Raw genomic sequence first — 19,629 nt, forward strand, 5'->3', positions numbered from 1 at the left:
GCAAATGCAAAAATCCTGAAGTCAGTCCAGTGTCCACTTGAGGCTGGCTCTAAGAGCAGCAGAAGTCACATACACACTACATTCAAATAAATTAACGTATTTACTTCTATTTCTACTTGTGCATGACTTTGTATTCATATTGTTGCCCAAAAAAAAAGCATTTAGTATTATCAGAAATACAAAGCACTAAAAGCACATTTTACAGGTTTATTGTAGTAACAGGCTGCAAACAGTGAACTGCAGTCGCTTTTATAAGTACGAACAACTGCTGTCAAGAGTCTAAAAGAGGCCATCAGTGGTTTCTGCACGCTGTGAGGGGAGGTCAGAGTTGAACAAAAACAAGTTCTTATGAAGGGGTCCTCTCTCATTCCATGGCAAGCAAACTTACACAAACAAATGACGTTCATAGAGATATCTGAACCGTTCCAGCTCTGGCAACAGCTTAAAGCTGCAAACATAAGCCATGAGTTTAATTTCCATGGTGCTGTCTGTTTCTGTTACAAAAAAAGTGAACAAAAGTCAAGATCTGACAGATGTCCAGCAGAGTTTTGCTCTGCACAGACATTCAGAGCCATTCTTTGCAAGGACACCATTTTTTTTGCTGCTGTACTTTGATTGTTGTGACGCTCTTCAGCTGCTGTGCTCTTCCTCTGTCTCCGGTTTGACTGAAAGCATTACAGACCATTCTCTGCATTCTTAGCGTAACAAGTCACACGGGACAGATAACACTGGAGCAATAGGATGGAGGTGAAGGGTGGCAGGCAGCGAGGATGTCCTCTGGCCATCGTCCCCATCCAAATTAAATCCTCTCTGATGACCTGTCATCATCCGTTATGGGTGATGGTAACTGAAAGGTGTCTCATCCAAGAATAGCACCCATTGTGCCGGAGTCTTGGACGTGTACCAGGCTCGCCTCTTGAGTTTGCCCATACACAAGCGCCCTTGTATTGTTTGTGAAGACATCATTAAAGCTAAGTAACCTTTGAAAGCTTTCCAGATGGCTTGAAATAAATGGGTTAGCAGAGCTGCTCAGAGTCCGTCAGGTTCATCCTGTAGGACGCTGTCTGTGCAGGGAATAGCGGCTCTTTCCTGGTCCAGGTTTCTGTGTCACATTCCTTAGAGAGCTGCTTATCAACACACAGCAATATCAGTGATCTGCTGATCCTCTGGCATGTAGCTGACAGGCTGACTCAGTAGATGTATTGTTATTTTAATAATTAAAGTTTGTAATGCATACTATGGATCGTAATACATTCTGGTCAGCATACTAAAATAACACTTTTTTTGTTTTGCAGTTATTCCAACTCCAAAGGCACCTTCAAGTCCACAGGACTTACCTCCTACTAATGAAGGTGAGTAATGACAACACTCACTTTGTTACATGTCGTCTCGTGTGTCTTCATGTATGTCTTGAGTTGACTCAAAACAGAGTCTTGTCAGTTGAATTAAAATTTAGAAACAGTTAAAGCACATTGCATCAGGTCTTTGAATATATACCAGTAAAGTGTTAAATGATTACAATAAAAAGGATACTTGCGATAACAAGCTGTGATGTCACTTCTCCTGACTTGAGTTCAGTTTAAAGATTTATTTTTGGGCATTCCCCTTCATTTAGACAAATAGTGGATAGATTAGAAAATCAGATGAGAGAGAGTGAGAGATGATAAATGATGATAGAAAGGAGCCGCAGGTAGGACTTGAACCCGGGCCGTCCCCTTGGAGGACTATAGCCTCTGCTAGGCTATCTTCGGCCCCAGTTGAGTTCAGTTTAGTTTCACCATTTTAATTCAGCCTGGCCTTCTTCTTCCATACTTTCATCTTTATCAGCACAGAGTGAGATGTTCTGACACAACTTCCCAACTAACAAGGTGCATGAAGAGTGAAAAGCTTGAAGATTAACTTAATATACAAGTTAGATGGTTTCGGGTTATGTGGTCTTCATCAGGAGACTCTGATGATGACACTGATGAAGGCCACAAACTGAAACTGTCCGTGTTGCTGGAGCTGTTTGACCTCTTCAAACAATGAAACACTTTACCTCACAGTCATCCAAAATCAGCAAGGTCCAGCTGTCCTCAGATGAAGTGTCTCTCTAAAGGCAGTTCATTATATAAGTCATGAATTATATCACATGACTTTATTTGACCTCGCTCACTCTCTTTCCTGATTTAACCTCAATCTGTGTCACCCCCTCCTTTAATTAGTTTCAACCTCAACAATATGCAGGTTTCAGACTGTGACAGCTACTCTTCAAAGTGACTGTGTCCCCTCAACATTATGTTAAATATATGTGTATGTATTAAGATGATAATGACTTCATGGTGCCTCATCTGGATAGTAAACGGAAAACAATTCAATGTATTTATTCCTTTTATCATTACATGGTTTCACTTGTTCCTTTCATGGTGAACATTTAGTTTCTAACTAGACGAGCATTTTGTTAAAGGTCTAAATATTTACAGGTTGTCATGTGAACATACTGTATATGACGTATTTGTGCTGCTTTGTTTCCAGGCACTCTGTACGTCCTGGACACGCCGACCGTGGTGGGGATCGCCTTCGCAGCCTTTGTGATCGGAGCTCTGTTGACCGGAGCTCTGTGGTTTATCTACTCGCACACAGGTAGGTCCTTTACCTGCTGCTCTACGGCCCCAGCTCACCTTTCTCCTACATTAATGAAAAGATAAGACGCAGAGGAATGTCCGAGTGTTTCTGTGCCAAAAATGTGCCGCTGAGATTGCCAAACATCCTGCTGCTGACAGAGGTCGGTTCACAATAACATATTGACTCCTCTACTGTAAATATATCCTGTTGGTCAGCAGCAAGAGCTCTTCTCTTTCCTGCCTTTGAATGTTTTTTTGGGGCCGCAGGGTGGTCAGCGAATGTTCTCAGTACAATGGCTGGAGACAAGTTGGAAAATCCCCTTGTTGGGTTGAGCGGCACTCACAGGAAAAGACACACAATCTGACCATTAGATGCCAAGACCTTCCCCAGCATCCCCAGCCTGCCGACCCAGCCGACCCCTGAGAGGAAGTGAGCTCCCAGCAGCCCTCGGAGTTCACCGTTGCATAGAGCTGCCTTGTACTAGTTGACCTGACTGCTTGACTAGTGATCCACTATGCCATTGACCTGTCACCCCACAGCTGATGTGTTCTCCATGGATGTCTTTAATGAACAGCGTTAGGCGATTTGAGTCTTTCAGGAAATCCAACAATGTAAGTGTTTAAGTTAACAGTTTGGGAGAAGCCTACGGTTGGACTGTGATGAATGGTTGAGACAGTTAATCATTGTCTAGACTAGATTGTGGTGGATCTTTATGAATGAAGACATGAACACTTGTCAGTGATGAAAAGTCACATTTATAATCATATGCAGAACAAGTTCTCAAGTACCGGTAGTAGAAAAGATCAGCTGTCAGGTTTAAGTGGCCTTATCTTTATCATAATATTGGGATTGGCTGTGCCTTAGAAAACTACTTTATTTAAGCTGTGTGAGTTTCCTAAAGTGATGAAGGAAAACATGCATTGTCTTTGTCTTTAAAGAAATTGAGGGCAAAAGTGATGGAAAAAGCAGGTGTAGTGTAATTGTTGTTGAAAGGCTCTACAAAGATGTGATGAAGGGGCTCGGGCCTGTTGAAACAGAGCTTTGTTTTTAAGCTATCTTGGCTGAGATGACCTTACATGGTCATATTTTCAGTTCCACGTAAACCCCGAGAATGGAGATCCCCCAAAACAACAACCAAAGATATCCCATCAGAGTGTATTTTAAAACTGGTCTTCGGAGTGATAAAACATGAAAACACATCGGGTCACTCCCCTCAGGGTCTAAGGACAATGTTCCCGCTCACTTGAGGAAAAATACTTTTCTCTTTTTTTTCTGACTGACATGCCCACTCTGGCATTAAATGTAAGGTTCAATATCCATTGCAGTTTGATTCCCTATAAGGCAATTACAAGTATCAATGCTTCAAAAACATCCCACAATATAGCCTTTGATATTTTGCTATTATTTTGGCACACATTATAGGACCTCGTTTAGCCGTCACGTCTGCCAACAGATCTGCTCTCCAACTCAGCTCAACCGGTGAAATAACATACGAATGAAAATCAAAAACAGTTGTGACAAGAGGCTAAATCACTTACACACAGAGAAATTTCACACATGACCAAACACGTGTGTCAAGATTAGAAAGTAGTTGAAAGTAATGATCACCCACAACTCGAGTATAAGATAAGCTCTTTTGGCCGAGAAAGAAGTACACACCAGCTTGGTTTTTTGGCACTTCTGGTAGCAGGGCTCTTAGATTTGCAATGTGAGTCTTTCCATCCTCCACTTTGGTTAGAAACAAAATAAAACAAGAAATACTGGATGGGCTGCCGTAAAGATTTACTCAATATAACAGACTTTTGATATCAATGACTTTGATAGACAGCTGACCTTTTCTTCAGCGCCACCATGAGATTGATATTTTTTCATTTAGAGTAAATCTCCTCGATAAAAGTTGACCAAATATATACAGATAGTACAACATACTGTACTTATCATTAACCTATCTTTATTTGCATAGTACTAATTCATAACAAATGTTTTATCAATACAGTTTTGAAAGCGAGCAGGTTTAGTCCGTACTCCGCACACAGCACTGAGCAGCGTTAAGCAAAGTTAACAGGGAGGAGGGAAAACTGTTTTTAAGAGGCAGAAACAACAAATAAAGCAGATTGATGGATACAACAGTAATAATTGTAAAAGTACGTTCAGTGAAATATGAGAGTAGACTGATCATTCTAATAACAACATCAACAACAGTAAAGACAATAAAATGGGAAGGACTGATAACGTTAATTCACACAGCTCTAACATTAACAGTAAGATTTGAAATAATGATAATAAACGTAGTACAAATAGTTGTATTTGGAATCAGGATCCACAGCATCAAGCTGCCTGCAGCAACGATCCAGAGGAACGTATAAGACAAGAGAGCTCAGAGGAAGATACTGTACATACAACATAACGGCTACAACATCAGTTTATTGGATTGGATAGGACAGATACAGAAATGACATGCAGCAAAGGAGCCACAGATCCAATTCAAACCCGGGCTGCCCGCCCCAAGGCCTATTACAGTCTGCGCCTAAACCAACCACGAGGCCACCTGCAATCATACACATACTTATTAGCAAATGTTAGCACACTCAGAGTAAACTTAGATAGTGATTAAATCCTAGTTCTTTTGTAAGAAATGCTGAACTACAGCATGATGCAGAAACTTTAAATCACAGCTGCTTTGGTTACTGTTTTAAAGGTCTCACTGTCGTCACAGTCGTTTTACCACATGACTGATTTTCCTATCTCTTCTTGATTGTGCATTTTTATTTTAAATCAAAGGTTATTATTCTGTAATTAGCTTGACAGGTGAAATGACAGACAGACAGAAAATATCTTCACATTTGATCAATGGGATCAGACTTCTGTTATTGTATGTGTCTTTGATAAGGGACGACTTATCGACACCCCCCCCCCCCCCCACACACACACACACACACATGATGTCTTTTAAAGGATAATAGTCATACATTTAACTTTCAGAGATCTGTCTGTCTGTTTTGACAGTAAGTTAAAATATGATGTTGATGATGATGTCTTTGCAGAGAGATAAAGTGATTGTGCTTCTGCTTTTTATGATTCCTCGTTCAAATTGTTCCTGAGTCCGACATCTGGTGCAACAACTGCATACACTTTTCAAACACAGCATGTTTCTGTGACATAAAAGCCGCCTTTATCTCTGCGATCTAGAAAGATAATATTGGACTTGGATTCGCTTCATCTGTCTGAGGAAATATAAATTCCCAGGTCCCTTTGTTTCGTAGAGCTCTCGGTCCTGTGGGGGGAAAAACTGCTGGCAGCTCTGCTCTGGTAAACATTAACAGAACTCGGGGGCCCCAAAGAGGGAGCGGGATGCAGCAACGCCTGTGGACACATGTGCCTGTCATAAATGCAAACAGTCATACAGTACATACAAACTCAAGTTTGAATCCAAACCAAAACGCCAGTAGAACAATCTTTGTCTGAGGGGGAAGACTTCATTGGGTGCTTTCCATTTCTCTAGCTGGAAAATAGAACAGACTGCAGTCATGAGGATGCTAGAAAGTCAAATTAAAGACAGACTTGGCTTTATCTCAAAACCTGTTATTTGTCTCAGACATTTTCTGTACACAAATCAAAGAACTTTCATCAGCTTCTCTGTTTGTTAATGATTGGATCCAAAGATTCTGTGACATGAAATGTATCAGAACAACACACCAGTGAATGGTTTGAGCTTCAGTCAGAAGATTCTGCCTCGTGTTTGATCTGTTAAATGAGTCCAGATAACCAAAGTTATCAAGTTAAGTCTTGTTTCTAAGTTCAAATGTCTTCTTTTAGTTAGGATGTTATAGCGGTTGTTCCAGGCTTGCTGAGGTGTCATTTGAGTTTAAAAAAGCAGCGAATCTGTGGCATGGTCGCTTGAAGATGCATAAAAGTAAAGACAGATGTAGTCCAGAGCTCTCCCTGCATGAATGTGCACTCTTTCAGACCTGCCAAGTGAATATCTTGACTGTTTTGGGTAAGAATAAGAACACAATGCACAAACATTTAACTTTGACAGTTAAGTAATTTAAATCATTGATTTGATTTTCTTTAAGTTTCAAAGTTCTGGGGTGGATATAAGTGTAATGGTTATTGAGCCTGGTCTATGCACAGAGGCTTTAGTGGGCAGTCCGGGTTTGAATCCATCTCATCTTCCGCCCTCTCTACCACAGACTGATGGATACGCCTCAGTCCACTTCATCAAACTTCCTTCATTGCTGTGCCGAGTGAATGCTTTTGAGAATTTTTACTGCTGTCTTTTAAATGTGTAACATTACATATACATATCTAATATTTTCACTGCCTGCCACAGTCACAAACCAAACATTAAAGACAGGAGAACCAATAGCTGGCAAGATGGGGACAAGACCGGCTCAAATAAATATTGAAAGATGCAGAGTAGGAGAAAAGGTTTTCTTTTGATTTTCACAGTTTGGATGCAACTTGGAAGATTTGCCAAGAAACTTTAAACTTGGACCAATAGAATTTAAAGCATTTTAGACTGACATGTAATCATGATGCCACTGAAACTGTGCTGGTATTTGTTTGAAAAAAAGGTGCAAATTGAGTCATGCATGCCAGATAAGAGCTGATAAGTCATTACACAAGTTGTGGTTACATCTTGAAAATTACAAAAAAAAAAAAAAAAAGCCTCATTTGTTTTTAGGTGTGCACAAGCTGGATGTATCTCAGCAGTAGCTGATATGAGGAACAATGAAGGTTTCTGTGTGTTAAGTAGAGAGAAATTTGTACCTTTTAAATTGAACAATCTGTCAAGTTCCTTTCTGCGTCTGCCTTTGATTTATATCATTTTTTCTCTCTCCCTCCCCTGCTCTGTGTCTAGGAGAGGCAGCTGCTGCGGGAACACAGCAGGTCCAGAAGTCCCAGCCCGCCTCAGAGAACAGCAGCGCGGCACACAGTATCGGCAGCACACAAAGCACACCCTGCTCCAGCAGCAGCACTGCGTAACCCAGGACCAGACCCTACCACAGCACGGCAGGGGGTCTGCGATCACAGGGACCGGTGTGTCCATCTCCTTCCATTATGTGATATGAAGTTTTAAAAAGCATGATCTGAAAGTAGGAGAAAGCAGATGGTAACACTTTCGGGCCTTGTGTAAACTGTGTTAGTGCCACTTCAACTAAGTGCACAAAAATATTCTTTAAAGGGACTATTTGTTAAGAAAACTGCGAGACAAAAAATAATTTAATACCAGGCTTTTCTTTCCAATCCAGATGCTGTTTTGTTTGACCCCAACACAGCCTTTTGCTTTGACCATAAATGGTTTGATTGAGGCTGTTTATAACAAGCAGGTGTACTTTGACAGCGAGGAAAGCAGTCCGGCAGAAGTGATGTCAGTATTAGTAAGTGAGACGTTGATGGCTGGTCTAACACGTTACTTTATGACATGATAACCTTAAAGGGGCAAAGGAGCGGAGCAACCACTATAAACATGCGGACATAAGTGCAGTATAAACACAAGTCGTCATCTTCTCGCAGGGAGAAATGACGGGTTTTAAAAGAGAGCTTAGGTAGTGAATGTATACAGAGGAGTAAACGCCAAATAATGTGACAGATTAATGTGAAAAGACATGTTTATAAAAGATGCATTTATATGTAATCACTTTGCTGATAGTTCCATCATGATTACTGCATACACATGAGTGTCTGCTTTCTTTTTCAGTAGTTGTAGTTGTGCAGTTCAGTCGATTGGGAGTGAGACTCCAAATAACGCTACACAACTCCACAGGGACATTATGTGTTCCCTTTTTCTACTTTTTAATCGCAGAATATTTGAACATTTTCGGAAATGTGATCAGTGCTTGTGATGTCATGAAGGAGCATGCTCCATCTGAAGCTTGAAGTACAGCTACCAACACGCGTGACGCTCAGATGAACGTGTTCAGTTTTGTAAAATAAAAGTGGTGTATTTTTAAGGAAGCTGAAAGCTATGTCCAGCTCGATGTTTGGATCTGCATCCGGTATTGAAGTGAGGCTGTGACAGTCATCCTCTGGCTCCTGTTACACAAAGACATCAGAGTAACATGAATCATCTTATCTCACTCTTGAAAATGAATCCAATGAACACATTTCTAAAGATGTTCAACTTTTCTCTTCAGACAAGATAGAAATTTAAACCTGTATATTTTTGTAAGTATTGTAAATGTGCATAAATGATAAGAGGCGCCATATGTGCAAATTGAGTTTTTTTCTTATAAGGCAGGCTTTGTTAGCTGAAGGTGCGAGTTAAATACTTCAATATCTGAATTTTGACAGAGGTCATGTTAAAATGTTGAGTTTTAGATTCACTTTTGATATAATGTAAAGCAGTGGTTCTTAACTGTTCTCCCTCTGATGTCCAGACTGGACCGTTTTGTATTAATTCAACCTGACTGGTTGAAAAGTGTCCGAAATGTGGGTCTCAATTTACACACAGTAGTTGGTAGTGGCTCCCGAAGACAGTCACCACGGACATGGATTTTTTAAAAAATGGTTTAGACAAATTAACAGTATTTTGGTCCTACCATCTTTTCCTCTGCAACTTAAGAATTTGTTTATTATCAGATTATTGTTGATCCCTTTGATAGATCAACTTTTATACATAAAATAGAAAATACTCAGAGCATAGTACACACATACCCCTCCGAAGATTAAACTATACACAAATAGACCAAACAGAGAAACACAGTATGTTTGCATTTTCTTTTTATGAACGACTTCATTGAAGACTATTTTTTGTTGAATAAATTATTGATCATTATTACCATAAAACTTCAAATAAAAGCCAATCCCAGTTTAAGGCCGCATCCCCTTTACAAGCCTGCTGCTGCTGAAAGTGTGGACACATCAAGGCAGGCCTCGATCAAACACCTTCAGTGTTGATTAGTTTGCAGAAAAAAAGTAAAAGCAGAAAGACAGCCAAAAGTTGAACTTCAACATCTGACCAATCAAACATGTGCTTTGTATTATCATTTATTTACTGATATGCTAAATTTTGGACAAAGTAAAATCTAAATGTAGCCTTTTCAATCTTTACTGTGCATACATTTAGTTTGAATTATTGGCCCGCCTGCAGGGTGACTTTTTAGACTGAAGCACATAAAAGCTGGGGCTTTGAGTTGAAGTTTTACGGTAAATGTATCAGTATGTTTCACACATTTGGAGAGTATTTGTGACATTATTACATGTACAGTGTATTTGTTTTCTGTCGTGTATAAATCTGGGCACTGACTGAGTGTTTAATAAGCTGAAGCTCATGAGCAGTGGACGTGTATTGTTCAGCTTTCTTTCAACTTTAACTCCACGACTCCCCCACCGTCTCAGATGATATGAATGTTTGCTGTAGGTGCCTTCCTTCAACCTGTTTGTGCTTTTATCAGAGCGTTTGTGGCCCTTTTTATTCAAGGAGGGACTTTATGTTATCACATGTGTTTCATTATGTAAACATGTATAAAGCTTTCTACAGAGGGAACAGAGTATAAAAGATATATGTGTATAGAATTATATTTTGGAATATATTTACCAAGAGAATTTATTGTTGTGTGCGTGTGTGTGAAAGTACTGTGAATCTTTATGGGTGTGCTCATACATATTACATGTTAGTGAGGGATTTATAGACTTCATTCACACCAGCCATACCAACCATACTTTGCTTAAATAATCACATTAGCTGTACAGAACCTTTCCACAGCTTTTGTACAATCACACCGACCTGAGTCTGTTTCACTGAGCTAAATAAATGAGGCGCAGACGTTTATTTACACCTCATTGTAAAACGTCCAGTTATCAGTAAACTGCCATCTAGGTTTACTCTCATATTGTAGTTGCTAAAAGCATCCTTTATCATAAAACATGTATTGGCTTTATAACGAATGTCTATGTAGATGCTTTTTACAAACACAGCACCTGTGTTTTTCACACTTTCATTTTGACTTTTGTTTCCTGTCTTAGCTAAACAGACTGGTTGAAGTTCGGGTAGAATGAGAACCATGAAGTATCAGCAGAGTATTTTACAGGATGGAAAACATGTTACCTTTCAGTGAAGGTCACAATATTCACCAATAACCAGTAGCGTATTGACATGCTAATTAGCAGCAAACCCGCTACAGACCATTAACTAAGAGTTTGCCCTCAATAACTTCATCATTACAGCTTAGTAAGTAAGTTAGGAAGTTGTTGAACATGACTCATTATCTTCATTAGCTTTAGCTTAGTGTGGCTCTTTACAAGGTTAGAGTAGACCTGGCTACAGATTATGGTTACGTTGAAAAAGATGCTAATAAGTGTAAATAATGACTGATAAACAGCCAGTGTGCTACTAGTTAGCATGTTTATAAGCAGGTAGTAGTTAATGGGGAATATTAAGACCTTCATTTAAAGTGTTTCCAACATTTTCATACGTAGCACATTGATCAGGTATTGGACTTTTAAATCATATGTATCTTCATATGAAAAACATTATTTCTGATTATAATAATATAATAATTGCAATACATTTGCATCTTCATGTTTAACTGAGCATGAGTCAATGCTGACAACTGCAACTACAAGCACTTCCAGGTAGACAACAACTAACAGAAATTGTTCAGCTTTGTTGTCTTTTTTCAGCTTTTTTGCCTTCTGTTTTTTTCTTAACTTTGCTTTGTTTGCATCTTTGATCATCTGCTGGTCAAACTAACCGAACACAAACTTCTGCCCTGAAGCATCACCAGAATCCTTTATATCCTTATAACGCTTTCAAACTACAGACTCTGATTGTGACCTTTTTAAGTGATACAATTTATTGGACAGGACAGCTGAAGTGAGACAGAAATGCTCATTTATTTGTTTAGTTTGGTTTCCAGGGATATAAATTTAAAAAAAAATAATAATTAAAAAAAACCCTTTTCCAGTGCGTATTGGTACCTTGCAACCGCAAACACAACAAGACATAACAACTTTGCCATGACCATGTTGCTCCACACCACTGAATTGTATTGTTGTATACCTGGAAGTTATTGTTTGGTAATCATGTCATGTAACAATCACAAACTTGTTTAGTTACAACTGTTGTCACAACAATGGCAACGTCCCCTATAAGTGAAACCAAGGCAAAAAAACCACTGATGGCAGCAGTTAGACCACAACGAGAGGGGATTGTATCATAAGTGTCTGTATTCAGTTACAATGGAGGATGGACAAAATCCAACAATTTAATTTTGTTTCTGGAAACTAAACTTTTCACTTGAGAAATGATTTTTATTGAGCTGCATTGGAACCACTTGGTCTAAGACGTTAGAGCTTGTTTGTTTGATCGGGCATGCTGCCAGGAGCGTCAGTGCCAAAGCCCAGCTGAAACCTCTGTTCATAGTAAATATACAGCAGTGATATGTAGCACTCTGTTGCTGTTATCAAGCGGCATTATTGTGAACAACAACCCTGCATCCCTCTGTGTACTGAAGACGCTTATTGAGAGATCCATGTTTCACAGAGTACGAATAAACTGCAGCCTATAATCAGAGGTCATTGTGGGATTAAGGCTTTCTGACGTTCCCGTACTTTTGAGGTTTCTGTTATCGACTGTGGTGAATCCATCTCCCATGTGTAATTACCTCCTCCTCCCCCCTCGTGTCATGCTGTTAACTGGCTCAGCCTCAAGTTGTGTTCTGGATCTAATCTTCTCATTTGAGATAATTGGGGGATTTTCTTTCGCTCATACTAACATTACGATCCATGAGAGTTGCTCTTCAAACATTCCTCTCTGCTACTCGCCCCATTGCATGCTGGGACTATCTATTCCTGTTACAAAAATATGCAAAACTCAGTCAATTTAAGATACTATCAATATTGAATAATAATGCCATATCACAAAAAGGAGCATTGTGCACACTCACCATATGACTTATCTTAGAACAGCTGTAATATGAGCACAAATCCATATTTCTAGTTACTGATTGTATCTTTTTAACCATTTGACTACCTCATGTTGTTTGATGAATGTGTCATGTGTGTACCAAGAGTGTATTTGTGTGTATGAGTGTTTTCAGTGCCTTTGTCTGAGCTTCTTTTTTTTGTTTTTTTTTAATCAATGATACTGCGGGTGGACGATACGGGGCCCTTTGTGTTGCAGTTTCACTTCTTTTTTTATCAATCTCAAAGCAGACAATGAAGAGTTTGAGCTTCACCAAGATGCCATGATTGCCTTTTGTGGGGCGCATATTGTAAATGTGTAAAACTTGGAATATCCTTTCATTAATGTTTTCTTTGTTTTTGTGAAACTTTTATATATGCTGTAAATATGCATGATACATGTATACCCATTATGTCCAATTAAATTCCATCATATTTTACAACCAACACTTGTTTATTGGTGATTTCTGTGCCCCCCATTAGGGCGCAGGATGGGGAGCATATGTGTCAGGGGTCCCCCCTGTATGACTCCGCTTTACAACAATGATGATGTGTTAGGTTTGGCTCTGCTGCGGTGAAATCATGACTCGTCTCTGGTGAGCTCATACCTTGATATGGACCATGTGGACCTCTGGCTTTGGGTTGCTTTCTCTTTTTTTCTGAGATGAGTGCAATGCATGAGTCTATACCTCGTCACCCTCCCCCATTGCCTTTGCTCCATCTTTGCTTTTGATTAGAGCTCCTTGGAGACCAGCTGTAAGCAGTGTGTGTGCTGGAGAAGGAGGCCCAGGGTGAATGGTAAAGTACCTTCTGTTTATGCCAGCTCAGGTTTGGGTCAGTGGGTCCACATGTCTCCAATCTTTCAGACCCCTTAAAATTCAGTAAAAACCAAATTCATAAATAGTGCTCTCGCTCAAGGTAAAATTATACCTTATGTTCTTAACAGTCAACTTCCCAAATATATACATATACATATAAAAAATGTGTGTCAATTAATCTATTTATTTAATAGGGGTAACCCCAAATTGTTGAATATTCATCAATTAGTTTGAAAGAGCCCATTCACACACTGATGGCAGCGCCTGCTACGTAAAGTGACCATCAGAACCAGAACTAAGGAATCCCATTCATACACATTCACATGCTGCCGATGAAGAAGCCACTCAGGATGTTTTATTTAAGATATGAACCCTCTGTATTAAAAAAAAAAAGCTCATGTGTAATAAGGGCATTAAATGAGTAAGAAAACAGGATGGATAACATCTATCAAAGACTGAATATTTATTCCCAGTCTGGGAGACAAATAGTTTAATTTTGATGTTTTTTATGTGGTAAATGGCTAATGACAATATGGATATATGAGCACACAAAAAAGTCCAACATATTCAACATTCAGTCAATGAAAGGTAAAATCTGTCCAATCAGATCAGACTTATGGAAATCCTTATTTGGGAACCCTCCGACTTTCTGAGTATATTTTAACTGGGTGGTTCATACTTTCTTGGAATCATAGGAACAGTTAGTTAAGTCCAAGACTAATTAACCTGAGAGGAAAATAAAGTGAATCATATGGTATCGCTATCATTGTCTAATCTTGCCCGAGCACCAGTTTATAATAGGACATAACAGCTACAGAGCGCTCATTTTATAAGGCTCTAAGGCATTGAGAGCTATATAGGATATGCATGGCAAGTTCCTCTGTTATTCATTCTATACAAAAATGAAAGTGATCAATCTTTTAAGATATCAGGGCTTCTGTTTCATCTGACTCAGATAATGATATGACTTGATTTCATTTTAATGCTAACGGCTGCAGTACATTAAAAAGTTCTGGGTTATATAAAACATATAAGTCCATTTTTTACTCTGATTGTCTGACATTCATTCTTTTTTTCCCCTTCGATATCAAATGAAACCCATTTTCAAGCCAGATGTTGAAAAGGTTTAAGGTTTCTGTGATGTTACTATACTGGCAGACTGCCCTCACACAGGCATCGTCATGCTCTGACACTCTTTTCCAACAGATGACTAATTTATTAAATTCAAGATTCCTAAACAAAGTTTCATCCATCTCATCCAGCCAGCATGCAGACTGTATTTTCACTTCCAGATTTCCCCCTTTGGGTACCTGGCACACACATTTGTTGTGCAGCTAATGCGTTTAGTCACTGATTACATGTGCTCCAGACAATAGTCCGTGACAAACACAGGATTAAATTAAAAGAGGCTTTTTCCCCCCCTAACACAAACGCAGAGGAGGCCAGACTAATTTAGACCAGACCTTTGCTCCTCAACGTGATTTCTTGAATTAAATAAAGTGAGATGTTTTGGAACATTTGGACGGTTAACAACATCAGAGGGGGGAAGAGAGCAGATTAACAGGGTCTGTGTGTCTACCCTCACAGCACCTCTTCCTGTCCCATGGCACTATACAGTCATGAGGTTGGAACAGTGACAGGGAGTCCAGGGATGAAGAGGAGCCAGAGAGATAGATGTTGATGTTGGTTCACAGGTTCACATTCACACAAAATAAAGTTATAAAAATGTGACAATAAATGATTCTGTTTCAAATACTCCACATTTGTAGAGACAGTTGCTCTCGTGCAAGTTTTAAAACATTTATAAGGGAAAGAACAACTGTTATTTATTTATTTAAACATGTAAATATGAAAGAGTATAGTAATGACCAAACAACAACACCTTAAGTTAACAGAGACACATTTACACAAGCATAACAAGTGTCTGTGTGATGATTGTTTAAAACAAAGCAGGATACTGTGACCTTCAGAGTTTAAGTGTTAAAAGTGCTGCAATGGGAGTTAACGTGCCAGGGTATAAAAAGGCAAACGTGCTGGAGCGATAACTCACATACAGTAGCTGCCCAGACCTGAGCCTTGTGTTTCTCATGTTCCCCCCTCCCTTGTGTTTCTTTTTGTCTCTCTCTGTTTGTCTCTGGGTGTGGCCATCCTCAGTTCTTACCTGCGCCAACCCTGTGATTGCTTCAGCCAGCTCAGCCTGCAGTGCATATATCTTCAGCCATTCATCGACGGCTCGTCAAATGTGGGACTACTGTCCAGCTTCTGTCTGTCTGATCATCCTTAATCGAATCAAAACAGATGAGATATTGAAAGGAAACATAGAGTGGGTGTAAATAAAGAAGAGGGCTGTGAAAGTGTTTATTTCTTCTGTCATTACTTGCTCTCTCTCTCTCCCTCCAAATGTCTTACTGTCCACTGTCCTATCTGAATGATGGCAAAAGACCAACAATTTATCTCAAAGAGAAAAATAATTGATATTTTTGGTGTGTATTGAACTTCCTGGGCCTCTTCTGAGCAAGGAGTCTTTGCCTGCAAGTGATTTAGGAACACTGTGAGGCCCGTATTATTTCAGACATGTTCATGGACACTAGGCACCCCCTCACATATTATTTAAATATTTTTATTTTATCATCTTGTTCAGTTATACTGTTAGATATATCTGTATAAGGACACTGTGATATTTTAGTTGGTATATTTATGGATCAAATAAGTACAAAGCGCAGTACACAGGCACTTTTGGGGCAGCTCAGGGCAACACAGGGGTCTTTGATGCCATGTGTAGCTCAGTCGACCCAGATGTCCGAGCGTGTACAGCCACGCTGAATTGATGTGTTTGTGTCTCTGTGTTTCAGAGCGAATTAAAAGAACCTTAACAAATCCCATGCACACTTGGTCATTTGTGTGCAACGACATTCTTAGAGCAAGGAAGAGACAGAAACTTCTTAGTGGGAATGACGCGGTTGGCCCTGTTGCTAGACATGACACACTTTTTCAGGAACTGATTGGTTACTTTAAAACAAATGGAGATAAAAAGTCAAATGTAGAATCTAGTCACACATTTTGTAATTATAAACATTATGAAATAAGCATGTGTGATCATTTGTATAACATACTATACTACAAAAGCAAGATATTCGAAATCACACGCCCACATGTGCAGCAGCTTCTTCACCTGCTGATCGTTACATCAGCAGGTGAGGAGCCTTAATTAGTGGTTGGATTCACCTGTGGAGCTGACCGCACGCACGGCTCGCTTTGCACTGATAAAAGTCAGTGATGGATTGAAAAGTCTGCACAAATCATTTTTCTGTTCAGCCTAATTATGAGTCAATAATATTGTTCATGTAGTGTTTGAAGGACATAGCTCCGTTTTCTCCTCAGTTTATGAAACTCTTAATCCTGTTAGAAGTCCTCCACACTACTCCTAACAGTTTTACTCATTTGGAGCTCTTTGAAGGGCGAAGACACTTTGTGAATACCTTTCATCTTTACAAGGATCTAGTCTGAACTTTGAGGGAAAAAGTCTTTGAAAACATCCTGATTCTAAGAATTTTCTTAAAATTGTGTCACTCGGAGCAACTTACTACTTTGTAGGCTTCGTGAACACAGGCTCATTCCTTTTGGAGCCCACCTCAAGGAAATACAGTTTGGGGGGGGTGTACAAAGATTAGGGACACATAAGTGTTGCAGAAACATGGAGAATGTTATGTTACATAATATTGGACCTTTAACATTTTGTCTCTTTGTCAATGGGAGTGACTCTTTGGCAGTTGTTCTAGTCATTTGTCTCACAGTTTATATGCAAAACTCATCAAGAACTTTTGTGTTTTTTCATCTGCTCTTGGATTTGGCCATTTCATATAGATAAAGCTTTCCCAAGTTCTACATACCAAGCAAGTGTCTGTCTGATCCAGCTACAGTAGCATCTTATTCCTGTTAAGGGGATTTTTATTGGGCTAAAACTGAAGTTTCTGTCTGAGGCGTGCTAACTTTAGCCTCCCATCACAGCTGGTTCTTATACAACACCAAAATATAACTATACAACGTTTCATATTGTTGCCAAGACCCATAAAACACTCTCATTTTGCTGAATTGCAAACTGTGTTTTGATTGTGGCACATGGGTACTGCATGTGTGTGTGTTTTTTTAGATACTTGAGGCCCTCGTACTTTAGCTGGAAAGCACTAGAGTGATTCCAGTTGGAAGAAAAGAAAGAAAAAAAGATCTGTAGCCTAAAATTATTTTGCTCATAATGAAAAAGCTCAATCATAGCTCAGACCACAAACATCTCCCACTCTATTAATGTCTTTTTTTCAGTGTACCCATTTTTCTTCTTCGTCAAGCTGGATCTTTGCATGTGTTACAGTATGTCCGTGTGCACAAACTCATACACCGAACAATCTCCAGCCTACATGCTCTTGGTTTTTTCTCCCTTTTTCTTTCTTTCTTTTTTTTTTTTTTTTTACAGATTTGCTTTCCAAGCCACAAATCCCAAATGAAAACATAAACAAAAAGGGGAGGATAAGCATGCACTCACTCTTGAGTTTCCACTTCAGACTCTGACAGGCTGGTAAAACTGTCCTATCAGAGTTTTTCCCTCATTCACGTCCACTCACATGTGCACTTGTGCACTGCACATCATATATATACCTCGTCACATCTTCCCTCAGACAGCACAAAGCTTATTGTATCCAACCAACATACCTTTTTTTTTTACTTGGTTGTGAGTTTATGTTTCCGTTGGTGTGGTTGAGGTCATAACATTTTAGAAGGAGCATAACACACGTGGCTCATGCAGACACATCATTCATTTACACTTGTGGCCTCAACCCCAAAGTGTCTCAAACCACGGTGGGAGGTGGTTTTTAATAACACATAAATATTTCGGAATCCACAGCCTCTGTGAGTGTTGGTCGCTTTTGGCTTTTTATCTCAATCATCGCTCCCAGAGGTATATCTGAAAATGAGCAGAATTTTTTTGATTATTTTTTGGAACATTGACTGTGTACCAATTCAGAGTGATCGCTTCTTCCCTGAAAGTCGACTGCTGCTTATTTTTGAACTGAAGGAACTATCGTCGAGCTCATTTGGTCTCCTGCCAACACAAGCATATCATCTGTTGAGCAGATGACATTCATGCAGCAGACGGTGCCTGCTTGTGTGTTTGTGGGTTTAAATCCCACTAATGTTTCTTGATTTGTCAATCAACATGTTGAATTTACAGAAAATGACACTCTGTTGAAGGCGGCAGGATGGAAAATGTGTCTGTTTGCATTTACATGTACAGCTTCAGGAGCTTTTCAGGAGTTTTCTGAAAGTGTGAAAGCCCTGTATAATCTGCCAGGATGGACTGGGCCTTCTGTGTTGACTAGATTCAAGTTAACATATTTTCCCTTGTAAATTGTAGCTGACACAGCTTATAGTAAATGTGCCAATATTAAAACATCATGGGGAGTTTTCTATGACAAAAGATGTTCAACAAGAAACACCATTTTCCCATTGTTGGGCCTTAAAAGGTCACCTGTGAGTCTGTATTTGCTCAAGACAGGTCAGATATTGTTATTAAATTAGACCTTAGTAGATTTAAAAAGATACATTTGGTTGGTTGTCACACTAAAGTTGCTGTTTTGTACTCTTTGCAGAAAATCTCTTTCCATAAATGATGCCAAGGGTGTGACTGACAGTGTTACTGCAGTGCACTGTATATGACATATGCTCATGTGTCGATATGTATGCTAAGGGTTTCATCTGCCAAAGTGGGTCCAGCAGAAAAAGTTTGTTCAAAAAGTTTATCTAAAAGTGTGCATACCAGACGATTTCATGTACGCGTTTTTGCAGATAAGTTTACAACAAAGTATTTCATGGCTGATTTTAACGTCACAAATATGTAGTTCATTTTAAATACTTCTTTCTGTTCAGTCAAGCTTGTGTCTACTGCTCTGTTTGGAATGATTGGTTTGCTCCATATGTGTTTCTAAGTCTCGAGTCCAAATCCTTTGCCGTAAAGCCTAACTGTGGAGTATAACTGGGTTCTTAGTAAAACATTTTTTTTACTGTCATAGAGCCATGGTGCAACACAAGGTAGAAGTATCTTATATTTGGAAATTGATCAAAAAATCAACGTACAGTTCTTTAACCCAAAAGTTCTTCCTCAAAAACAGAAAAACCTTTTGTCTCTGAGGGACTTTTTTTCTGTTTAACCATTTAACCAAAGACAATTTGATTTCTGGTCAATTTTCCTTTCCCCCTGCCTGATGAAAACAGCTCTCTGCTGTTAGGGTTGCGAGCGTCACACAGC

At 39.3% G+C, this 19,629-nt stretch overlaps 1 protein-coding gene across 1 annotated transcript in view; it reads left to right on the forward strand.

Moving 5' to 3' along the window:
* The window catches only part of tgfbr3 (transforming growth factor, beta receptor III), a 76,277-nt gene extending 63,317 nt beyond the window's left edge, over window positions 1–12,960 (forward strand). Inside the window, exons 15-17 of the mRNA XM_079349688.1 lie at window positions 1,296–1,352; window positions 2,515–2,622; window positions 7,469–12,960. Coding sequence (XP_079205814.1) covers window positions 1,296–1,352; window positions 2,515–2,622; window positions 7,469–7,593 — 290 coding nt within the window. The 3' untranslated portion in view covers window positions 7,594–12,960. The remainder of the gene's footprint in view (window positions 1–1,295; window positions 1,353–2,514; window positions 2,623–7,468) is intronic.
* The last annotated feature ends 6,669 nt before the right edge of the window (window positions 12,961–19,629 follow it).

Source organism: Symphodus melops (assembly GCF_947650265.1).
Source record: "Symphodus melops genome assembly, chromosome: 8".
NCBI lineage: Eukaryota > Metazoa > Chordata > Actinopteri > Labriformes > Labridae > Symphodus > Symphodus melops.